The sequence below is a fragment of the Gracilinanus agilis genome, chromosome 3 (assembly GCF_016433145.1).
Source record: "Gracilinanus agilis isolate LMUSP501 chromosome 3, AgileGrace, whole genome shotgun sequence".
Classification (NCBI taxonomy): Eukaryota; Metazoa; Chordata; class Mammalia; order Didelphimorphia; family Didelphidae; genus Gracilinanus; species Gracilinanus agilis.
Genome location: NC_058132.1, coordinates 13786158 through 13812607, shown reverse-complemented (window position 1 = coordinate 13812607; position 26450 = coordinate 13786158). Strand labels below are relative to the sequence as shown.

General features: G+C 40.0%; 1 protein-coding gene across 1 annotated transcript in view; it reads right to left on the bottom strand.

Annotated features, from left to right (window-relative positions):
- Positions 1–17909: 17909 nt before the first annotated feature.
- The window catches only part of LOC123240760 (zinc finger protein 569-like), a 31830-nt gene continuing 23289 nt past the window's right edge, over positions 17910–26450 (bottom strand). Inside the window, exon 6 of the mRNA XM_044668472.1 lies at positions 17910–20281. Coding sequence (XP_044524407.1) covers positions 17970–20281 — 2312 coding nt within the window. The 3' untranslated portion in view covers positions 17910–17969. The remainder of the gene's footprint in view (positions 20282–26450) is intronic.

Below are 26450 nucleotides of genomic sequence, written 5' to 3'. Positions count from 1 at the left end.
TGAGTATTGGTTCCAAGACAGAAGAGCAGTAAGGGGTAGGCATTTGGGGTTGTGACTGGCTTCTGGTCCCACAGCTAGGAAGTGTCTGAGGTCACATTTGAACCCAGGACTCTGTCTCTCCAGGCTTGGCTCTCTATTCACTGGATGCCCCTCCAATGATCCCTCAACTGCCAAATTTAGGAGCCTTTTCTCAATCCTCATTCTTCTGCAGCCTTTCACCCTGTTTAAAACTCTTCTTTTTGATGCCCTCTTCTCCATAGGTTTTTGTGACAGTACTTTCTCTTGGTTCTCCTCCTACCTCTCTGACTGCTCCTTCTCTATCTCCTTTGCAAGAACTTTATCCAGGTCATGCTCGATAACTGTGGGGATCCCCTAAGGTTTGGACTTGGGGCCAATTCTTTTCCCTTTTTATACTATTTCATTTGATGATCTCAGCAGCTCTCAGTTTCAGTAATCATCTCTAGGCAGATGATTCTCAGACCCAACTTCTCTTTTGACTTGTATTTTTGCATTTCAGAGGTTCCATAAAAGTATCTTAAACTCAAGGCTCCAAACTTGCCCTCCTCCTAACTTCCTGTGGAAGGTACTATCATCTTCCCAGTCACTAGGGCTCATCCCCAAAATCCAATCCGTTGCCAAGCCTTATCAATTCTCCCCCCCCAAAAAAACGTCTGTGAAATAGACCCATTTTCTCTGATGCCTCCAGCACGTTGGTCCAGGCTCTGATCACCATATGCCCGCACTAATGAAAGAGCCCGCTGGCTGCTTTGGCTGCCAGAAGTCCCTCCTGGCTCCATTCTATCCTCTACTCCGCTGTCAGAGTGATCTCCCTAGCCCAGAGTTGACTAAGCCCCGTCCGTGGGCAATAATTGCCCCAGCGGCTCTCTTCACCTCTGGGATGAACCCTTAAGTCCTTAGCTTGGCATTCAGGGCCCTTCACATGCTAGCTTTTTCCTAGCTTTCCTCCCTCCCCAGAACGTACTCTTTAGTCCGGGGTCACTGGTCTGGCTGCTCCTGGAACAAGCCCCCCTCTGTCACGGCGCCGTCCCCGGCTCCCCTTTCCCCTCGTTTCGGGCAGCTGTCCTAGCCCCTACCCCGCTCCTCTCCCCTCTGGCTCCCTCCTGGCCACCGTTAAAGCCCCAAGCCTTGTCTCCGGGGATGGCTTCCTCTCTCTCCTGCACGTAGCTGGCCGCGTGCGTCTCCCCCAGGAGGGGACGGACCCCTCGAGGGCTGGGGCTGCCTGGGCCTTTCCAGGAGCCTTCACGGCTCTGCCCCATGCCCAGCACGCAGCAGCCGCTTCCTAAGTGCTCGCGGGCCCAGGCAGCCCCGGCTCGCCCAGCCGCCTTTCTCTCGGGGCCCCAGGACCCCACGCAAGCGGGAGGTCAGCCGGGATCCTCCCCGCCCCGAGAGGTTGTGGGGACGCTCCCAGAGAACCAGGTTGCTCAGTCAGGACACAAACAAAAGCAACCGGAAGTGGAAGTGCCTCCTCCTGTCCCAGCCAACCATTCCTAAGACAACCGTCCCGCAAGGTCTCCAGGGGAAACCGTCTTCTGCAGGGACTTCTGGGAAGCGTAGTTCTGAGGCCAGAAGGGGTTTTGTGCGCGTGCTCCGAGGGACTGAGGCGGTGCTGGCGATTGGAGGGCGGGGCTAGGAGCTCCCTGAGGGACGTGCCTAGCCCGTGGGTATTCAGGGCTGTCGAGGGAGTGAGGTCACGTCTTACTCCAGCTTCTTTCTCTTCATTCTCACCAAAGTGACAACACTTTTGAAAAAAATGCAATTCATCACTAAAACAGCAATGGTGAAGAACAGAAGAAGCCATTGATTAATTTCATTTTTGAAAGCCAGCGAAATCAAATCAACATAAAACACCCGAAAGAGTTCACAACAAAGGAGAAACAAGGAAAATTATTTGAAACTGTTTTGCAAAATAACAGGAATATTTTAAAAATTTTGAAATTTCTAAATTAGAGGCTCCAAATAACACAACCACGCACACAAAATGAATAAGCCATAATTAGACTCCTAAAGGAAAAAAAAAAAAGAAACCAAGTATCAGATGGATTTGTAAGCGAATTTGATCATTCAAAGAACAAAAAAAGGGAAAAAATGAGGGCCCTACTATGGGGGGTGGAATTTTGGGGGGAGCTTGCACCCCCAGAAATCACTCTAAGGAGCAGACAGGAGACTTAGATAAGATGCTGGCAGAGAAAAAGCAACTTCATTTGGAGAAAATATTGGACAGCCAGGGAGGGGGAAGAGAAGAGAAGGAAAAGGGATTTTGCCTACACAAGCTGCTTGTTGAGGGCAAAAATGTCCTCCCTCTATGTGTAAGCACAGACTTTTATAATAATATTGACTCGAGATTCTCCTCCTTCCCTCTGTCCAATCCCGTTGAGGGGGAAGTTGTGAGTTCAAATCCTGAGCATGTGATTGTCATCAATACGTACCCCTAAAGCCCCCCATGATCAAAAAAACCTGTAACTATCTTGGGATTTTCATCCTGGGACAGTAAAGATACAGTTGAAATTCACTGTTCCTTCTTATCCTGCCTCTCTTCCTTAAGCTGGCATCTTTCCCAGTGTAAAAGTGAAAATTGGGAAATGGAAAAATCAATTGCTCTCACCAGGCTACAGGTAAACTCTTCTCAAGATTTTTGAAAATAGGTCAGGAAAACTAAAAATGTTATGGGGGGGCAGTTTAGTCTAAGGAATAGTAAAACTGGGGGGGGTTGAAAATTGGGGTTACAAGCCAAATACTACCCTGAGAATTACACACTGGATCTCATCCCACACACTACCAAATGTCTTCTGATACAACTCTGGTCTTGATACTTATACTGGAGAAAGCGTAAACAAAACTGTTGTGAGAGAAACACACCCAAGGTTGTAGCCGGGTTTTGCCCCAATAATGGGAGGCTCAAACTCCCTTCAATCCAGAAAAAAAAAGAATTTTATTTGAAGATGTTTAAAATCCAGAAATAGCCCAATAGCTGGTGAAATAGCCTGGGGGTGAACCCCATGGCCTTGAGGCTGATGATTCAACCCTGGGTTGATGGGTTAGCCTGGGGGCTAATAGAGTAGCCCAATAGGTGACTGACTAGCCCTGGGGCTGATGGAATAGCCTTTAAACTGGTGGAGCAGCAGCCCTCAGCTGATGGAATAGCCCAAGGGTGATGGAGTAGCTACCATTGCTGGGTGGATCAGGGTATACATATTTATTAGAATCTGAGGGCTAGTCATCTCCCATTCCAGAGAAATCTCTACCTTCCCAAAAACCCTGTAAAACTGGCATGGCCAAATTCAGGTGGCAGCGTGTTTGGGGGTACATGTCATAGATGAGCTTGGAGACACCAGAAAGGAAATAATGGGCAGGTTTGGGGTATTCTTCTGGAATGCCAGAGCCCTTAGTGCCCATGTCCCATGTTTCCCCATGGTCTGGAGACATCTCACTACCCTTCTGGAATGTAGGGAGCAAAGGAGATGACCACCATAGGCAATTACTAATGTCTAACAATTCAGAAGTAAAGTAAATATAGAACAATAGGAGTAATTAATAATGCAGAGCAGGCCTAGTACAAAACATACAGGAGCTTAACAATAACACAGATTCTGCAATTTATGGTTTACTAATACTGAAACTACAGATCTTACAGTTTATGCAGTTTGGAAGCTGTAATTGGCCCTTGTGAAGGAGAGAAGGGACAAGAAGCCACTATAAAAGGTCATGAGTTCTGGGGCTAGTGAAGTCGACTTTGAGAAGGAAAGGAGTTCGACTTCAAGAAAGTCTACTCAAGGAAAAAAGTTGGCCTCAGGGGTCACCCTAGGCTTGAGTCATTGTCTTGACCTGCCTCTCCGAGGGAACTTGGGTGAGTGGGAAGCTGGCTTTCCCTTCCTGACTTCTAGAGAGAGTTTAATTCCGGTTGAAGATCAACAAGTCCTGGCTGAGTCAAGCACCAAAGCAATATTTAGTCAGATAAGCTAATGTCTTCTCTACCCTTTTGTATTTCTCTGCTTTCACTCTTTCCACCTCTTTTATAAATAAAAGCTATTAAAGTCATTCCAACTTTGTGCAATAATACTTTGAATCGGCAACCACCATTATTATCTATAATTTTCATATATTTTAGTCAAACCATTAAAATTTAGTTCCTATACCTTAAATACTTACTAGTTGTGTGACCCAGGGAAAGTCACTTAACCCAAATGCCTAACCCTTGCCACTCTTCTGCCTTGGAACCAACATCAGTCCTAAGACAGAAGGTAAGGTTTGAGGGGGAAACATCCCAACGAGCAAATCACATGGTCATATCAATAGGTAGGGAAAAGAGCTTTTAACAAATGAAACATTTTCTCTTAAAAACAATAAAAACCAATAGGAATGCAAAGGCTTTTCTTTCCCATCGTCAGCAGTGTCTATCTAAAAGTAAGGGTAGAGGCAGTTGGATGGCTCAGTAGATAAGAGACTAGGCATGGAGTTAGAAGGACCTGGGTTCAAATCTCACCTCAGACACTTCCTGGCTGTGTGACCCTGGGGACACTTAATTCCAATTGCCTAACTCTTAATATTCCTCTGCCTGGGAACCTATACTAAGATGGAAGGCAAGGGTTTAAAAAAAATAAAAATAAAAGTAACTATTATGTATATTTAGAATAGATAAAAGGTCTTTCCTATAAAATCAGGGACAAAGCAAGGATACCTTTTATTACTGCTTCTATTTGATAAAGTGCCATGAATGGTAACTCTTGCAAGTTTGCCTAAAAGACTATTTTTTTGGAGAACTCACCCAAGGCAAGCCCTCACACAGAGGTCAGAAGAAGCAATGCAAGGACACTTTCAAGGTCTCTTGAAGAACTTTAGTACTGATTGTGAGGCATGAGAGACTCTGGGGCAGAACTGTCCAGCATGGCATGCCCATATCAAAGAAGGTATGTATGTGCTCTGGGAGCAACACAGATTCAGAGTGGCTCAAAATAAAATCTGGGATGCACAGAGTTTGAGAGATGATGTTTGGTTTCCATCCCAAAGGAGTCCACATAGGTTGTTTGTACAGCCAGGCTCATAGTTTGTCTTTCTTGGTTCCTTCTCTGGCTCTCAAAGAGAACAGGGTTAAGAAATGTCTCCGCTGGTACGTCAGAACTTGAACTTCATTTAGTGCCTCTCATTGCTCCAATTTCTTTGCCTTTCTAGGTTTAGGAGAGTAATTGAGGTTGAGGACAAAGAAATATACAAAGGAAGAAATGAGGAAGAAACGTTTCATTTCTCATAACAGAGATGTCCCAGAAGAATATATAAAGATGTAGGTGGAGGGGCAGCTGGGTAGCTCAGTGGATTGAGAGCCAGGCCTAGAGACAGGAGGTCCTAGGTTCAAACCCGGCCTCAGCCACTTCCCAGCTGTGTGACCCTGGGCAAGTCACTTGACCCCCATTGCCCACCCTTACCAATCTTCCACCTATGAGACAATACACCAAAGTACAAGGGTTTCAAAAAAAAAAAAAAAGATGTAGGTGGGGTAGAATGGGCATCTCATGACGCTTATCCAAAATTGGTAAAGAAGGTTGAAATATACACAGAGAATTTAGTGTAGAAACATATTAAAATTAACAAGCCAGCATTTATACAGTGCCCGTCTATGTATGTGCCCGACACTGTACTAAGGATGTTACAAATATGATCTCCTTTGGTCCTCACAACGCTGGGAGGTAGGTGCTGTGATGAACCTTATTTTACAAATGAGGAAACTAAGGCTGATAGAAGTTAAGAGACTTGCCCAGGTTCACACAGCTATTATATATCTGAAGTGTAAAATTTAAAGTAATATCCAGTAACTCCAAGTATTATATTTTATAAAGTTTATTAATAATCACTTGAAGTAGAGAGAAAACAAACTAAAAGAAACGGAAGTTCAAACTTAATTATCTAACAGAAAGTAAACCCACGTGTGTAGATTCTCCTGACTGGCAAAAAGCCCCCTTTCCCAGCCGTGATAAGGGAGAAAGAGAGAGAGGGGTGGAGCTGTGCGAAACTTATATCCTCCCTACTTTAGCACCTAATGTGAGAAGGAACATGGAATGCTGGGAGAGAAGAGTTGTAATGACAAATCCTAATTACACAGAGGCTAGATTTGAACTCAGGTCTTCATGACTACAGACCCACTGCTCTAGCCACTGTGTCACCTTATTACTTCCAGGAAATAGGCAGAATATTGAAAGGAACAGATAGTTATAAAAGGATAGAGCTGAGAAGGGAATAGTCATAAGCAAAAGGAAATTCAGCTACAGAGGGCTGATTATAAAGGAGTTATCCAAGTCTAGAATGAAGAGAGGCAGGCCGGAGAAGTGCTACTACAAATTATAGAATACGGCTGTGTTCATTCCTCTCCTTTTCCCTTGGACAGTGGTACCCTGACACTTCCGTTCCATGGCCAAGCTCCATAATTCAATTTGCTCGTGTGTCAAATAGAATTCTCCCATTTAAATGAATGGAAATGTAAGCGATCCTTTCTGGCCCCCCCAAAACCACATGAAATTTTTGTTTTATATGCTTTTAAATATGAAAATGTACTTTATAAATAACAAATTTATTTATAGATAATAAGAAAGAATGTAAAGAAATAAACTTGCTTATGAAATGCTATTTACCTTCAAAGTCAGGCGAAGATGCTGGCAGAGGTTTGATTTCGTGCGTTATCACTTAACATGATTTACTCTCTACACACATGCTACATTGAAACGCAAAATTGACTTTACATATTACTTATGATATGTAACTTTATTGCTAAACTTAATTGCAATTTTTTATTTTACTTATCATTTTCTTCATTGAAATTTGGCTGTTTTGCCACACTTTCCTCGATTTCACTTAGAGGCCTTTTCAACAAAAACCTTTCTGTGGAAGTTTATTTCTTCCTCCTTTTCAGAACATTTTGATAATGTGTGAAACAAGTGTCGTTACGCAGCTCCAATGCAGGACCTGTTGCAGCTTTTTCTGGGTGTGTCTTTTCAATAAACTGTTTAATTTTTTTCCCAAATTCTCAACCTTTCCTTAATCTCGTTTGTACTGATTACCTCGTCCACCTTGGGCTCTCCCATGGGCAGAAGCTCAGTGATTCAAGTAGCTGCTCATGACTTAAAGCAAAAAATCCCAATTGTGAAGCTGGTATCTCAAATTGCTTGTGACTAAAGGTGCTCGTGTATCAAGGCACCACTGTAAATCCTGGGGAGAAGGACAGACAGGGAAACATAATAGAGATATGATGGAGAGAAGAACACCCCAAGAAATTATCAATGAGAATGTGAAGTCTCCCAAATGGAGGAGGGTAAAAGGAAGAAAATTTAATCCAATATGTTATATATGCATATATATGTAAAATATATATACATATATGCACATATATATGTGTATATATATGTGTATATATATATATATAAGAATATGCACCTGAGGGCAGCTAGGTAGTGAGGGAGATAGAATGCCATATCTGGAATCACAGGACCTTGACCAAGTCACTTGACTACTTGTTCCTCAGTTTCCTCATTTGTAAAGATCTCTCATTTTAAAAAATTCAATGCTTGTATAATTTCTAAGGTAGCTTCAAGATCTTACCCTTTAGAATTCTCTTATGGATATTCCCTAAATATGATGGAGACAGATGGACAGACAAACAGAAAGACATTGGCTAAACAATTCAAAGTAATTAACGACATTCAGGAACAATCATTCTGGAGACAGAGAACTAGGTGTCTGAGCAGGAGGGGACCATAGAGTTAATGGGTCCTCTTTCTTGGTTGATGTCAATTTTAAAATACAGCTACAGAGGAATGCCCCGTGGCCAACTGTTAACTCACCAATTTTTATCATAGAGATGCATGAAGGCATAGAAGATATACTTGTAAAATTTGCTAATGATATAAAGCTGAGAGAAAAGAACAAATACATTTAATAGCTTTCAAATTCTATAAATATTTTGACTAGACAAAATAATATGAAACAAATAAGATACTTGAAAAAAAAAAAAGCAAAATTCTAGGTGGGTCCAAAAACCTACCCAATATATAAATGCATGTTAAGATGTTCTGGAGGGTTTTAGAAGATTGAAAGCTCAATATAAGACATAGTAACCACAAAGGGGTGCAGCATTGAAGGTACGCAGAATCGGGGCATTTCCACACTATAAAGGGGTGAAACAGCTCTCACTAAAATGCGAGAGGAAGAAGCTACTCCACCCCCACACACACACCACGCACAACGCCAAGGCCAAGGCACAAGAGTGAAAGCAGGATTGGGGCAACCAGTAAACCACTAGCAGCCCCAGGGCTTGTACCTGTGAGCTGTCAGAAGAGGGACCCCAAGAGGCTGGGGGGGACGCATGGACTTTCCCCCGTGGAGCTGCCCCGGGTGTGAATCTCTAAAGGAGGGAATTTCCCCAGCATCTTGTGTGGGTGAAAGCGCTGCCCAGGGTGTGAATGAAAAGCCCTAAAGCAGAGCCTAAGTGCGGGTGAATGCAGGGCCCTGGGAGTGAATTGAGATCTCCAGGGCAGGATAGGACATTGAGTGAGGACCCGGTGCAGACGGGAGCCTGGCTGTGGAAGCAGCCCCCAAGACCGCTGAAGGAGCCTCGGGCAGAAGGGCAGACCAGGGACTACCGGGAGGCCTGACCCCAGGACAAGAAGACCGGAGCCATCGGGAGCTTAGAAAACGCAGGCAGACCCTGAGTGTGAAGACAAAGCGGAAAAGGGTCGGGGATAACAATGGCAACACAGAAGAAAAAGATTAGTAAGAAAAATGCTGGAACACTCGACAACTTTTACACAGAGAAAATTCGGACTACAGAGGAGGACAAACAAATAACCAAACCTTCCCCCCCCCCCCAAAAAATGAAAGCTGGTCACAAGATATTGAAGAGTTCAAACATGAGATGTTGAGGAAGATGGAAGAAATCTGGCAAGAAAATAACAGTTTAAAAGGCAGAATTTCGCAATTGGAAAGTGAGGCAAGTCAACTGAAGACCAGAAATGACCAGACTGAAAAGGAAAACCAAAAGATTATAGCCGAAACCCAAAAAATTATAGCTGAAAACCAAAAGATTATAGCTGAAAAACCAGTCCTTAAAGGATAGAATCAAACAATTAGAAACCAATGATCTCTCAAGACAACAAGAACAAATAAAACAAAGTCAAAAGACTGATAAAATAGAAGGAAACATAAAATATCTCAATGACAAAGTGACAGACCAAGAAAACCGGGCTAGAAGAGACGATTTGAGAATAATTGGTCTTCCAGAAAAGGCATAAATTAATAGAAACCTGGACTCCATACTTAAAGAAATTATTCAGCAAAATTTCCCTGAAGTTCTACAACATGAGGGCAATATAGACATTGAAAGGATCCATAGAACACCCTCTACACTCGATCCAGATAAGACAACATCCAGAAATATAATTGCCAAATTCAAGAGCTTCCAAGTAAAGGAAAAAAATCTTACAAGAAGCCAGAAAGAGACAATTCAAATATCAAGGAGCACCAATAAGGATCACACAGGATCTGGCAGCCTCCACGCTAAAAGACCACAAGGCTTGGAATACGATATTCAGAAAGGCAAGAGAGCTGGGCCTTCAGCCATGAATCAACTACCCATCGAAACTGACTATATACTTCCAGGGGAAAGTATGGGCATTCAACAAAATTGAAGATTTCCAAGTTTTTGCACAAAAGAGACCAGTACTAAATGGAAAGTTTGATACCCAACCACAAAAATCAAGAGAAACATGAAAAGGTAAATAAGAAACAGAGGGAAGAGAAAGAAAGCTCATAATTTTTTTTAAAATTGACTCTTTAAGGGCTTAAAAAAGATCTAATTAACTGTATTACTAGGAGGAGAAATGCTATGTATAATTCTCTGTAGTGAACTCTATTCACTATTATAATATTCATTATTATAGCAACCAGAAGAATAATTCAAAGGGAGAGGACAGGATACTGAATGATCTAAGATGACATGGGGGATGGGAAAGAGGGGGGAAGAGTAGGGAACACCAAGAAAAATCTGAGTAAATAAGAAAAATAGGATATTCTATTACACACAAAGAGGGCATGGGAAGGGGAGGGGATAAATACTATCACAAGAAGGAGAGGAAGAGAGCATTAAGAAGTAATAATCAAACCTTACTCTCAGTGTAATCAACTGGGAGAGGGAAGAGTGACTTTATTATCCATTCAGATAAAAAACTTTATCTAACCCTACTGAGAAAGTCAGAAGGGATAAACTAAAGGGAGCAGGGGAGTGGGGAGGTCAAAAAAGGGAGGGGAGAAGAAGGGGGAGGGAATTCATTAGGCCCTTTAAAAAACAAAAATAGGGGAATAACAAAGGAGGGGGAAGAAAGGGAAGTCAATCAAGGGAGGGGATAAGGGATACTGGCTCAAAGTAAACCACTGGTTTAAAAAAAAGAAAATAGTGTAAGAAGAAGGGGTGGGTCTAAGGGAGGATACAAAAATGTCAGTGAATGCACAACTGACAATTTTAACTCTGAATGTGAATGGGATGAACTCGCTCATAAAACGGAAGCAAATAGCAGAGTGGATTAGAAACCAAAATCCTACCATATGTTGTCTACAAGAAACACATATGAGACGAGTGGACATACACAAGTTTAAGGTTAAGGGCTTGAGCAAAATCTTTTGGATGTCAAATGAGAAAAAGAAGGCAGGAGTAGCTATTATGATTTCTGACAAATCCAAAGTAAAAATAGATATAATTAAAAAAGACAGGGAAGGTCATTACATCCTGATTAAAGGCAGTATAAACAATGAGGAAATAACACTGCTCAATATGTATGCACCAAGTGGTATAGCATCCAAATTCATAAAGGAGAAACTGGCAGAGTTCAAGAAGGAAATAGATAGTAAAATCATAATAGTGGGAGATCTAAATATTCCTCTTTCAAATCTAGATAAATCAAACCAAAAAATAAATAAGAAAGAGGTAAGAGAGGTGAATGAAGTCCTAGAAAAATTAGATTTAATTGATATGTGGAGAAAAATAAATAGGGACAAAAAGGAATACACCTTCTTTTCAGCTGCACATGGTACATTTACAAAGATTGACCATGTAATAGGGCATAGAATCATTGCAAACAAATGCAAAAGAGCAGATATAATAAATGTCACCTTCTCAGATCATAATGCAATAAAAATAATAATTAGGAAGGGCACCTGGACAGGCAAATCAAAAACCAATTGGAAATTAAACAATATGATTCTCCAAAACCAATTTGTCAAAGAAGAAATCATAGAAACCATCAACAATTTCATTGAAGAGAATGACAATGATGAGACATCCTAGCAAACTCTGTGGGATGCAGCCAAGGCAGTACTCAGGGGGAAATTTATATCCTTGAGTGCATATATTAACAAATTAAGGAGGGCAGAGATTAATGAATTGGGTATGCAACTCAAAAAATTAGAAAGCGAGCAAGTTAAAAACCCCCAGATGAAAACTAAATTAGAAATACTAAAAATTAAGGGAGAAATTAATAAAATTGAAAGTAAAAGAACTATTGAATTAATAAATAAGACTAGAAGCTGGTATTTTGAAAAAACAGATAAAAAGACCAAATTGACAGTATTAAAAATGAAAAGGGACACCTCACATCTAAGGAAGGGGAAATTAAGGCAATCATTAAGAACTATTTTGCCCAATTATATGGCTACAAATATAACAATTTAGGAGATATGGATGAATATTTACAAAAATATAAATTGCCTACATTAACAGCAGAAGAAATAGAATACCTAAATAATCCCATATCAGAAATAGAAATTGAACAAGCCATCAAAGAACTCCCTAAGAAAAAATCACCAGGACCTGATGGATTCACAAGTGAATTCTATCAGACATTCAAAGAGCAATTAATCCCAATACTATACAAGTTATTTGATATGATAAGAAAAGATTAACTCAATAGATGCTGAAAAAGCCTTTGACAAAATACAGCATCCATTCCTATTGAAAACACTGAAAAGTATAGGAATAGAAGGACCTTTCCTAAAAATAATGAACAGTATATACCCAAAACCATCAACAAACATTATATGCAATAGGGGTAAATTAGAAGCCTTCCCAATAAGATCAGGAGTGAAACAAGGATGCCCATTATCACCTCTATTATTCAACATAGAACTAGAAACACTAGCAGTAGCAATTAGAGAAGAAAAAGAAATTGAAGGTATCAAAATAGGCAAGGAGGAGACTAAGTTATCACTCTTTGCAGATGATATGATGGTATACTTAAAAAATCCTAGAGAATCAACTAAGAGGCTAGTAGAAATAATCAACAACTTTAGCAAAGTTGCAGGATACAAAATAAATGCACACAAATCATCAGCACTTCTATATATTTCCAACACATTAGAATAGCAAGAGGTAGAAAGAGAAACACCATTTAAAATCACCCTAGACAATATAAAATACTTGGGAATCTATCTACCAAAACAAACACAGCAATTATACGAAAACAACTACAAAACACTTTCCAGACAAATAAAACTGGATCTCAACAATTGGAAAGCCATTAATTGTTCATGGGTAGGATGAGCTAACATAATAAAAATGAACATTCTACCCAAATTAATTTACCTATTTAGTACCATACCTATCAAATTACCAAAAAACTTCTTTACTGAATTAGGAAAAACTATAACAAATTTCATTTGGAATAACAAAAGATCAAGAATATCAAGGGAAATAATGAAAAAAATGTGAAGGAAGGGGGCCTAGCAGTACCAGATATTAAACTGTACTATAAAGCAGCAGTCACCAAAACAATATGGTACTGGCTAAGAGATAGAGAGGAGGATCAGTGGAATAGACTTGGGGTAAATGACATCAGCAAGACAGTGTATGATAAACCCAAAGAGCCCAACTTTTGGGACATGAATCCACTATTTGACAAAAACTGCTGGGAAACTTGGAAAACAATATGGAAGAGATTAGGTTTAGATCAACATCTCACACCCTACACCAAGATAAATTCAGAATGGGTGAATGACCTGAATATAAAGAGGGAAACTATAAATAAGTTAAGTGAACACAAAATAGTATACCTGTCAGATCTCTGGGAAAGAAAAGATTTTAAAACCAAGCAAGAGTTAGAGAAAATTACAAAATGTAAATTAAATGGTTTTGATTATATCAAGCTAAAAAGCTTTTGAACAAACAAAAACAATGTAGTCAAAATCAGGAGGGAAACAACAAATTGGGAAAAAATCTTTATAACAAAAAAACTCTGACAGGGGTCTAATTACTCAAATATACAAGGAGTTAAAGCAATTGTATAAAAAATCAAGCCATTCCCCAATTGATAAATGAGCAAGAGACATGAATAGGCAATTTTCAGGTAAAGAAATCAAAAGTATCAATAAGCACATGAGAAAGTGTTCCAAATCTCTAATAATTAGAGAAATGCAAATCAAAACAACTCTGAGGTATCACCTCACACCTAGCAGATTGGCTAAAATGAAAGAAGGGGAGAGTAATGAATGTTGGAGGGGATGTGGCAAAATTGGGACATTAATGCATTGCTGGTGGAGCTGTGAACTGATCCAGCCATTGTCAATGGCAATTTGGAATCATGCTCAAAGGGCTCTAAAAGAATGGCTGCCCTTTGATCCAGCCATACCATTGCTGGGTTTGTACCCCAAAGAGATCATAGATAAACAGACTTGTACAAAAATATTTATAGCTGCGCTTTTTGTGGTGGCAAAAAACTGGAAAATGAGGGTCTGTCCTTCAATTGGGGAATGGCTGAACAAAATGTGGTATATGCGGGTGATGGAATACTATTGTGCTAAAAGGAATAATAAACTGGAGGAGTTCCAAGTGAACTGGAGAGACCTCCGGGAACTGATGCAGAGCGAAAGGAGCAGAGCCAGAAGAACATTGTACACAGAGACTGATATACTGTGGTAAAATTGAATGTAATGGGCTTCTGTACCAGCAACAATGCAATGACCCAGGACAGCTCTGAGGGATTTATGGTAAAGATGCTACCTACATTCAGAGGAAGGACTGCAGGAGAGGAAACACAGAAGATAAACAATTGCTTGAATGCATGAGTTGAGGTGGACATGATTGAGGATGTGGACTCAAAACGACCACACCAATGCAACTAATAACAATATGGAAATAGGCCCTGAACAAGGACGCAAGTTACAACCAGTGGAAATATGCATCGGCCATGGGTGGGGGGATTGCGGGGGGTGAAGGGGAAAGTAGGGGTATGAAGCATGTAAACAGGTTAAAAATGAATATTAATAAATGTTAAAAATGGAAAAAAAATTAAAAAAAAATTTTAAAAAATCCTTAAAAAAATATAAGACATAGTAGCCAATGCTATTCAGGACAGCTAGTAGGCTCTGTGGATAAACAGGCCTAGAGACAGGAGGCTCTGGATGCAAATCTAGTCTCAGATACTTCCTAACTGGGTGACCCTGGGCAAGTCACTTAACCTCCACTGCCTCGCCCTTATTGCTCTTCTGCCTTGGAACTGATACCTAATACTGATTCTAAGACAGGGCCTCAGTCTACCCCAGAACTGCCACATAAAGTATTCCAGCACAGGAGCTGAAAAGGACCCAGAGAAAGGAGAAGTCCTAGACCCACATCTGGGGGACTGACTTTATTCAGAGAGCAAGAACAGGTGCCAAATGGCACTCTAGCTTCACCATCTAGTTTCTGGGTCACCCATCCAGGGTCAACCAAAGAGGGCATATGCACCTATATAATGGTGGCATTCTGGGGTAAAGAGCAGTCATAGACCCTAGACTGTGTTTGAAGCGAGGAACCAACTAAGAAACAAGCACTAGCTGTGTGGCTCTGACCTCATCAGAGCAGCAGGGTCTTGGTTCCGGTCTCTGGCCCATTCTGAAGCCTTCAAGTGAAAAACCAGGACAGGAAGTCCAGTCTAAAGCAGAGGCCAAAGTTCTATTGTTCTAAACCTAAAGAACATTAAAGGATGCTGAAGGTGCTGAGTTCAGCAACAGACTACTGAAATCCAAAGAAGGCAAGCCCCACAGGCATTTTGCTAGATCAAAACTGAGATAAAGAAATGGCAGAGTATACTCTGTTCCAGATCAGACTGCTTAGGGAGCACTAAAGCCTTGCAGGTCAGAACATTCCTGAGATTCTGAAATAACCCTGAATATTAAAAAAAAAAAAAAAAGCAGCAGAAACAAGAGGTTATAAGCTCAGCCCATATGTCCTCTCCAGAGTCCAGCTCTAACAAAGTCTAAAGATAGGAAATAAAACAGAAAAAAAAGCAAAAAAATAATCTTAACAAAAAATCATTATAGTGACAGCAATATTCAAAACACAAACCTAGAAGAGAATGACTGTAAAACAGCTATGAATAAAGTCACAAAGAAAAACACATCTGGGAAGCAAGTTCAACTAGAATTTCTGGAAGATAAAATATGAGCTTTTTGTTTTATGAGAGTTTAAAATGTTGCTCTAAGTAAAATGAAAGCATTAGAGTGAAAAAAACTGATAAAGAAATTAGAATTATGGGAGAAATATAAAGAGAATTAACAGTTTGGCATAAAAGGCACAAAACCTTACCCAAGCAACAAACTCTCTGAAAATTAGAATGGACCAAATAGAAGATAATGACTCCCTTAAACAGGAAACATTAAAACAAAGTCAAAAGACTGAAAAATAAAGAAAATGTAAGGTAAAATTACAGAGGGAGAAAAGGACCTTTAATGAACTAAGGACTTCCAAGAATTCCTGATGAAAAGACCAGAGTTGCAGAGAAACTTTGAAGTTCAAATGCAGGAGCTAATAGAAACATAACAAGGTAAATATGTGATCATAAGTTAAGCAAGCAAAGTATTTATTAAACATTTACTATTGCCAGGCATTGTGCTAAGTGCAAATACAAATAAAAGCAGAATGACAACCCCTACCTTCAAAGAGATTACATTCTAATAGGAGAAAGATAACACATGAAAAGTAGAGATGAAGATACTCAGATAAATTCCAAAGCATCAAGAGTGTAGCCTGGAGAATGAAGGCCTGGCTGCCCTGGGCATCCTGCTGAAAACAGAATTGATTCTGGGAAGAATCAGCCTATCAGGGGGAGAGGCTATAGGGGCAGGAGGGTATGCCCAGTAAGCATGTGAACTTAAGTGTTCAAACGAGCTCCCAAAGTGGTTTCCATGGCATGGCAGAGAACATCTGGAGAGTACATTCTAATATATATCTTCCTCCAGAACTCTATCATCCCCAGGGATCAAAGAGGGAGTCTAACAAGACAGAAGGACTACTAGTGGTTTTGTTCTGCTTTTGATTATCTTTAAAAAAGGATGGAAAGAACTACACCAAGAGAGAAAACGGAGAGGAAGAGTGGGGGAAATTAACTCATATAATCAAGATGCAAGACAGTTATAAAACAAAGAAGGGATGGGGGCAGTGGCTGACCTTAACTGGTCAAAGGAGGGGAGAATGCACACATTATTGGGTACAGAAATAGACTTTATCCAAAAGGGAAACAGGAGGGGATTGGGAGAAAGTAGTGATAGGAATGAGAGGGTAAATTACAGGATGGATTAGTCCTAGGCAAAACAAACTCTAAGCAGGGTAGACATCTAAGAGAGGATTTAAAAGGAAAAAGGAAGGGAGAGCTAGGTGCCACAGTGGATTGAAGTCAGGCCAGAAGGGAGGTCCTGGATTCAGATCTGACACTTTCTAGGGCAAGTCACTTAACCCCAATTGTCTAGCTCTTATTGCTCTTCTGCTTTAGAACTGATATTTAGTATTAATCTTAAGACATAAGATAAGGATTTTTTTTTAAGGGGAAAAAAAGAAATGAAGAATCTGTGATTGAGTGAAGGAAAGAAGCAGAAGACAAGAAAGAGATTGCATCACATCAAACCTAGCGCACAGTGGATAAAGCATTGGGCCTATAGTCAGGAAGACTTGCAAGACTTAGACACTTAATAGCTGTGTGACTGTTATTGTCATTTTCAATGATGTCCAACTCTTCATGACCTTCATTTGGGATTTTCTAGGCAAAGAAACTGAAGTATACTATTTCCTTCTCCAGCTCATTTTACCGATGAGGACTTGTTTAGGGTCATACAACCAGTAAATTTCTGAAGATAGATTTGAACTCATCCTCCTGACAGCTGGCCAGGCACTCCCAGTCATTAGAAGTTCAGAGAAACCTGCCATTAAAATCAACCAGTAATATACTCAGGATTACTTGGCCCAATATCTCAAATGAACTGATTCAGGGGTTCAATAAAAAAAGAATCAGAAGTTTTTCTTTTTTTCCCACTGAGAGAAGTTCATAAGAGGGAAGAAAAATATAGCTAGATAAATGAACCTCAAGATGGGTTTTTATTATGGTTTCAGAAAAAAAATTCCATGACTGGTCCTTCAAGAAATACAGTTGGGAGGGATTTAGGAGCTCAGGGCAAGCAGTACATGTCTTTAATATGAAAAGCTAGAAGTGGAGGGAAGCCAATTCCTTGGTAACAAATTTAATCAGAAAAGAAAAAATTGGTATCATGTAGTATATGTCTTTTACATAGAAATTAATCATTATTAATGTGTTCATTTCAAGGTGATTCATAAGCCAATGAAGCTGCTATACTCTAGCAAAACGTCCTCCCCATGCTTAGTAAAATCTTGGTACTAGTTAAGACAGTCTGAATTCATTACATTCCAAGTGGTTTTAATTCAGCATGAATTTTATGTATAATAACCTGTTTACTTTGGTTAAGGGATTTCCAACATCCACTACAAAGTGTATCTTTTTAAAACTTAAATGAATTTTCTTATGATAATAAGCAATCCTCTCCAGTGAAAGAATTATCCACATTCATTACACTTAAAAAAGTTTCTTAGCAATAAGAATTCTCTTATGTTACTAAGTATTGCTATACATGGAAAGAAATTTCCACACTGACCACAGTCAAAGAGGTTTCTCTCCAGTGTGGATCCTCTTGTGATCAGTAAGCTTTCCACGACGATTAAAGGATTTTCCACACTGATTACATTCAAAAGGCTTTTCTCCAGTATGAATTCTCTTATGATCTGTAAGATTTCCACGCTGTTTAAAGGACTTCCCACATTCACTACATTCAAAAGGTTTCTCTCCAGTGTGAATCCTCTCATGTTCAGTAAGGTTTCCACGCTGATTAAAGAATTTCCCACATTCATTGCATTCAAAGGGTTTTTCTCCAGTATGAATTCTTTTATGTCTAGTAAGCTGTCCTCTCCACCTAAATGAGACTCCACAATCATTACATTCAAAGGGTTTTTCTCCGGTATGAATTCTCTTATGTTCAGTAAGGTGTGCATGACAATTAAAGAATTTCCCACACTCAGTACATTCAAAGGGCTTTTCTCCAGTATGGATTCTCTTATGTTTAGTAAGGGATGCACTCCTGCTAAAAGATTTCCCACATTCATTACATTCAAAAGGTTTCTCTCCAGTATGAACTCTCTTATGTGTAGTAAGTTGTCCACTCCAGTTGAAGGATTTCCCACATTCATTACATTCAAATGGTTTCTCTCCAGTATGAATTCTCTTGTGTTCAGTAAGTTTTCCACACTGATTAAAGGATTTCCCACATTCGTTGCATACAAAAGGTTTCTCTCCAGTATGAATTCTTTTATGTATAGTAAGCTGCCCCCTCCAGTTAAATGATTTCCCACATTCATTACATTCAAAAGGTTTTTCTCCAGTATGAATTCTCTTATGTTCAGTCAGGTTTCCACGCTGATTGAAAAATTTTCCACATTCACTACATTCAAAGGGCTTTTCTCCAGTATGAATCCTCCTATGTACAATAAGTGCTTTGCGACGATTAAAGGACTTTCCACATTCATTACATTGAAAAGGTTTCTCTCCAGTATGAATTCTCTTATGTTCATTAAGATCTCGACACCACCTAAAGGATTTCCCACATTCATTGCACTCAAAAGGTTTCTCTCCAGTATGAATTCTCCTATGAGTAGTAAGTTGTCCACTTGAGTTAAAAGATTTTCCACATTCAGTACACTCAAAGGGCTTCTCTCCCGTATGAATTCTCTTGTGTTCAGTAAGCTTTCCACATTCATTAAAGGCTTTGCCACATTCATCACATTCAAAGGGTTTCTCTCCTGTATGAATTACCATATGTCTGGTAAGGTGTCGCCTCCGCCTAAAGAATTTTCCACATTCATTACATTCAAAGGGTTTTTCTCCAGTATGAATTTTCTTATGCCCAGTAAGATGTCCCCTCTGATTGAAGAATTTCCCACATTCACTACAACCAAAGGGTTTCTCTCCAGTATGAATTCTCCTATGGATAATAAGTGCTTTACGTCGATTAAAGGATTTCCCACATTCATTGCATGGGAAGGGTTTCTCTCCAGTATGAATTCTCTTGTGTTCATTGAGCCTTCCAAGCTGATTAAAGGATTTTCCACATTCAATGCACACAAAAACTTTCTCTCCAGCATGAATTCTCTTATGTAAAGTAAGATGTCCCCTCCAGGTAAAAGATTTCCCACATTTATTGCACTCAAAGGGTTTTTCTCCAGAACGAACTCTTTTTTGTTCTGTAAGCTGTCCATGCCAGCTCAAGGATTTTTCCCATTCCTTACATGCAAAGGGTTCCTCTTCAGTATGAAGTTCTTGATAAAGAAAAAGAGATTTGCAGCTAGAGTCTTTCCTACATGAATTATACTGAAAAGATTTCTGAGCAGCTGGAATTATCTGATGATTTGTAAGGGATATATTACTACTCGATACTTTCTCACCTTCACATGATTTTTTTTCAATATATTTTCTGTGATTCTGAGTACAATCTGAATCATAACTATCTGACTTTCTATATTTATATTTGTAAATTATCTCAGAAAAAATACTACTATGCTTACATTTTTCTGAACACTGTTTGAAGTTTATTCCATGTATATCACATTCATGAAGGTTTTTCCCCTTATGATCTTGATGTTGAGGAATCAGTATTGACCCCAGATTTAAGTCCGTCCCCAATATATTACATTCATTAGCATAAAAATCAGAAGTTTTTCTTTGAGTGACTGTCACTTGCTGGGATTGCGTTTCATAGCTGGCTTTCTGTTGCTCCAATGGACAAGCACATTCCCAAGCTTCTCCTAACACAGAATCCCATGGTCCATCCTTGAGTCTTTCCTTAGATAACTTCCCTAGAGAAATGCCTTGAACTGTAATCGTCTCTGTTGTTTCCCACCTAGACTCCAGATTAAGGCACTCTGAAAGAAAGAAATAAAAGTCAGTAATTTTTATGCCAGGAGAAAGGAAACTTGCTTTTATAGTAATTCCTAGATTCTGCCTCATCTACTATAGAGAACCATCTGCAATTAAGAAATTGTAGAATACTGGATTTTTAATTTTTTTTTTATTTTGACCTTCTACCAATCAAGTAAAATTAGCATTTCCACATAGAAAGAAGAATAGAAAAAGGATTATATTTAAAACTGAACCTCTATTTATGAAGTTTGCTTTTTCTTTTAAATATACAATAAATTAAGCATTTAACTGTCAAATTTGTCCTGCTTGTCTGTTTTTCCTTCTGTTCTTTTCTCTCTTTTTTTTAAAACACGTACCTTCTGTCTTGGAATCAATACTATGTATTGGTTCTAAGGCAGAAGAGTGGTAAGGCCCAGGCAATGGGGGTTAAGGGATTTGCCCAGGGTCACACAGCTAAGAAGTGTCTGAGGCCAGATTTGAACCTAGGACCTCCTGTCTCTAGGCCTGTCTCCTAATCCACTAAGCTACTCAGCTGCCCCCTCTATTTTTTTTTTTATGCTTCAAAGACCTTTTTTTTTCTTTTCTTTACAATTCTATTGTTAGTTTTCCTCTCTCTCTTCTTAAAACTCCACTGGGGGGAGGGGAGGAACCCTTGTTAAGAAGTCAAGCCACACAAAAATTTGGAAAAAGAAGGGATGCCCATCAATTGGGGAATGGTCAAACAAATTGTGGTATCTCATGGTAATGGAATACTATTGTGCTGAAAGGACTGATGAACTAGAGGATTTCTAAGTGAACTGGAAAGACCTCCAGGAATTAATGCAGAGAGAAAGGAGCAGAACCAAGAGAACATTGTACACAGAGACTGATACGCTGTGGCACAATTGAATATAATGGACTTCTCTACTAGCAGCAATGCAATGATCCAGGACAATCCAGAGGAACTTATGAGAAAGAACACTTTCCACATTCAGAGAAAGAACTGTGGGAAGAGAAACGCAGAAGAAAACCATGATGGAGCACGTGTTCAATGGGGGTATGATTAGGGTTTTGATGTTAAAAGACCACTCTACTGCAGATATGAATAACATGTGTGATAATGAAATTAAACCTACCCTGCCCATTTTTAGATTTAATCACCAAAAGTGTTAATACCACCACTTAATTCTCAAGTGGGGAGGTCTATAACCCACACATGCAAGAGTGGGTGATAAATCAGAATTTATCTGCCCCTGGGCAGTCCTAAACAAAGCATTTGTTGTGATTGGACATGTAAACTAAGAGGAAGGCACAGGAAGTGACACAAAAGAAGCGCCTTTAAAAGGGAGCAACAATTTCTTGTAGTTCACTTCTTGTTCGTTTCCTGGAAATGGAGCTCAAGTTGGAGACACTGCTTGCTGGACCTGAGACCTTGGACTTGGTGAGACTATTCTTAAATCTCTCCCTTAGAACTACACGTGGTGAGTGTAAAGACTAACTCTTCCTGAATTTCTCTGAAGGAACTCTCCTTTCAAGAGAGGCTTTGTGACTGAAGCTTTTGCTTCATTCAGCCCTCGGCCCTCGGCTCAAGGCTGAGCCTTCCCGGGCTGAGGACTAATTGTCCTTGCTTGGGTTGAGCCAGGGGCTGGAGCAAATCATCTAATGTGTTAGGTTAATTATCTTACCCTGTCCTCTATCTGATTTTCTTACTTTCACTCTCTTTTGTAAATAAACTACCATAAAAGTCATTTCGACTTGAGATTTTTCATTAGGAATTGAATCAATTCCTTGGCGCCCAAAACTTTTAATATTCAGTCAACCAAATCCTAATTCTCCCCTTTACACATGGAAATAGGTTTTGAACAATGATACCTATATAACCCAGTGGAATTGCTTGTCAGCTCTGGGAGGGGGGAAGGGAAGTGGGGAGGGAAAAATCATGAATCATGTAACCATGGAAAAATATTCTAAATAAATTAATTTTTTAAAAAAGTCAAGCCACAAAAATCCCCACATTAGCTGCATCCAAAGTTTATGTCTTATTCTGCATACCGAATCCATCAACTCTCCACCAAGAGGCTAGGCAGCATCCTTAATATGCTAATCTTCTAGAACATTTAGTACAAACACTATTAACAGTAACTGAAGTAAGCTATGAAGGAGATAGTAAGGGAAGGACTAGTTTGTATGAATGAATTTAAGCATCCAAGTCTAAGTGAATTTCATCCTGGGAATACTGGGAAAAAATATATATAAAGATAGATGTGAACAGATGTATAAATTGGAAATAATCAACAAGTAGAAGGTACTAGAATTAAAGGAGATTGGGAAAAGTTTCTTGTAGAAGGTGGGATTTTAGCTAGAATTTGAAGGAAGTCAGATAAGCTAAAAGAGCTGAGGGAGATCATTCCAGACATGAGGAACTGCCAGTGAAAATATTTGGAGGTAAAAGATGAAGGGTCTTGTTCAAGAAACAGCAAGGAGGTTAGTACCACTGGTCTATCTCTCTAAACTTATGACTTACTCCTTAGTCCCTATGATCAGCCCCAAGCAATTAGATCCTGCCTTCTGAAAGAGAGTGTCCCAATCTCAGTGGCATCAAGCTTTAGCTATAGGCCTCTCCTATCACACTGCATTGCAGGCATGGGCATAATCACATTAGTGAGATTGAGAGAGCCACAACAGTTGCTTCGGCAAATATGACTATAAAAATATGCACTCCAGGAATGATGGAGAGAGGAATAGTGTCTGCCTCATACTATGAAAGTGAAGGCTAATGACACATTCTCTCAAAATGAACTTTGTGTACAGCTCTTGAAACATAGGATTGGTGAGGAAATAATTCAATATCAGCCTACAAGGTGCAAATAAAACTGAGTCATAACATCCAGTACTGGCACAGAAAGGGCCCTTTGGTTAAATCCAATCCAGAAGAGGTATTTATGAGTAATTTCTATGCCAGTTATTGTGGTTAAGGCTGAATGGAAACTCTTGGAGTTGCAAGAACCATCCTGTATAATTAACATCAAACAATACTAAGTTTTATTTCCTTCCTAATGAAGGCAAGTGAAAATAATGAATACCAAGGTTCATCACTATATTACTTCACCTGATATAACTCTGTTGGTGAATGAAGAAGAATGGCACCTAGAGGCTTATCGTAAACTACAGGAAGCTGATCAAAGTTATTACACCAAAATCAGTGACTGCTATAGGATGCTCACTAGTGCTCTTGATAAGTTCAGCTTCTCTTGGAAAGGAGTCCAGTATCCTTCACTATGATGGCTTGAATCTCACTCAGACTGCCAGTCTGGGGGGCAAAGACCTAAAAGAAACCCCCTTTCCCAGAGGCTTTAAGGGTCAACACTATACTGAAAACATGTTGATTAGGCCTAATGAAGCAATAGTGGCAAAGGCCCTAGATTGGATAGTGGGCCAAATGAAAAACAGGGTTAGAAGATCAGACTTATGAGAATCCTGGATCTAGTCCATTCAGTCAAGCTTTTGGGAATATAGACAGTCCAAAATAAGCTATGGATACTCACTTCCCCAAAGTAACACTAGGTCAGAGGTTTTGAGCCTTTTTTGTTTTTTGGAGAAACAATACTGCTCCATCAGGGCACCTTAATGACACTCATTCATGAATCACCCACAAGAATGCTTCTATCAAGAAGTACTCAGGACAAGATACAGTTTATCAAGGAGATGAGCTGGGGAAGGGAGAAGATCAATCCAAGATAAGAATTGAAGAGTAAAAGGAACAAAAGTATAATGAGAAAAAGAACAGCACTGGGATTGTGAGACATAGGAAAAAACGGAATAATAAAATATGAAAGGAATTTCAGAGTTCCTGAACATGGAAATACAATACTTGTGGGTGACAGCAAAGTTATAGGTGTGACCATCTCTATGTATGGCTGAGGGGCACTGGAGAACCAGGATAAAGAAACCAAGTAGATGGAAGAACTAGAAAGTTAGGGTATTTCTATGCTGAAGTATCTTATTAGGAGGAAAGATGAGGAGGAGAGAAAGACTATGAACCAGGCTGGGGCTCACTGAGGAAGGAAGAGGAGTGTCCTATAGGTCTATGGATATCTAGAATGAATGTTAAATTTGGAGAGCATGCGTGTCAAAGGAGAAGGGGTTGCTTGATGAAGCTGATTGGGGAAGACTTTGGAAGTGGCAATGGGAAGCATTAAAAAGTAAAGGTGGGGGGCAGCTAGGCATCTCAGTGGGTAGAGAGCCAGGCCTGGAGCTGGGAAGACCTAGATTCACATCTGGCCTCAGACACTTCCTACCCGTGTAAATAAGTCAATTAATCCCCACTGCCTAGCCTTTACCTCTCTTCTGCCTTAGAACCAAGATGCAAGGTAAGGATTTTAAAAAATAAAGTAAATAAGAAGGGATATGAGAGACAGCACATCCAGTACTAGAAAGGGTGGTAATGAAAGTGGTGTTGCCAAGAGGGAACTCTTTCTCAGTGAAGGGCAGGAGATGGAAGAAGTGATAAGGGAAGTAGTTTAATATGAAAGGAAGTTTACTTATTCTGAATCAGGAAATCCAGAGAGCACAGCAGAAGAGGCAGCACAGATTAAGGGTGAGATGTTATTGGGGAATGGGAGGATTAAGGTCCATAGGTGTGAAGGAGTGGTGAGTGGAGGTCAGAGGATGGAATGAGCTAAGTCTAAGAGGATGGAGAATGCCAGCTATTGAGCAATGAGTCCTGGCAGAGCAGCAGTGATTAAGAGTTCAGTCATTGAAGGATACACAAGTTTCAACTGTTCTAAGGTGTTCCATTTCGGATTAGCCTTCTGGGAGACAGAGATATTGTGTTCTGAGACCCAAGAAGGCCCACATCTCAGTAAGAGGAGCAGGCAGAAGAACAAGAGCCTAGTCAAGAGGTAGGAGAGTCTTAGCTATCTTACAGAAGGCTCTGAGAGGCAGGAGATGCAAGAAGTCTGAAGGGCAATCAGTGCTAGAATATGGTTCTGGGGCAAGGACTGTGAACCTCAGATTCTCTGTCTCTCTCTTTCTCCACTCTTTTGATCTCATATACTCAAATGAATTCAAATAAATAAACATTTAATAAGGGTTTACTGGCTGACAAAGCACTATCATAGGTGCTGGATATACAAAGAAAAAAATTCATCAGGCTCAGGAAAGAGAATATGGAGACAAGAAAATACAAATTAATTTCAGGAAAAAGAAAGAGCCAACAACTTGGGAAATCAGGAAGTTTAGGGGAGGAGAAACAACCGGAAGGAAGCAAGGGATTATTCCCCATCTCTGGGCTTCAGATTCCTCATCTATAAAATAAGAGGATTGTATTACATGATGTCTAATGACCCTCCCAGCTCTAGATCTATTATCCTCTCCCTTATTCCCCACAAACAATTATTACCAAGTCTTGTTAATTCTCCCCCCACCACATCTCTTGCATCCTTGCCCTTTTTTACATCACCTCCCCTCCCCTCCCCCAAGCCTAGCTTAGGTTCTCCTCACATCTCATCTGGACTATTACAACAGACTCTGAGCCTGACTCTCTGATTCCAATCTCACCACTCCCTAATATGTTTTCCAGTGTTGCCAGAATGATCTTCCTGGCACAGATATAATTTAAACTTGCATACTTTCGTATTCAATCCAATATAAAGCAAACAATCCTCTGGCTGAAATTTCAAGTCCTGGATAAATGGGTTCCCACCTTCCTTTCTAGACTTAATATTATTCCCCTTTACATAGTCTATACTTCCGCTACATTGCCTTTCTCTCAATTTTCTACCTCCTGCCTTTCTAGGCATCTTTACAGAAGTCTGGAAAACACATCCACCTCACCTCCATCTCTTAGAATCCTTAGCTTCCAACAAGGCTCCATCAGCTCCTACATGAAGTTTCTGCTCTTTCTATCCACCCCCACCTCCTAGCTGACAATGTTTACTTCCTCCTCAAGAGACCTATAGATATACTGACTCTACAGTGGCAGATAAATCCCTTCAGTCAAGGAAATGGCTTTCCTTTTTGACTTTGCACCAGCAGCACCTAGCATAGTTCTTAATAAATGTCTGTTGTTCTGAGAAAGAATCCATATGTAGGAAGACATTATTTTGTGATCCTGTAGAAACTCAGTTGCTGACATGAAAATGAATGAATGTAGGAGCAGCTGGGTGGCTCAATGGATTGGGAGCCAGGCCT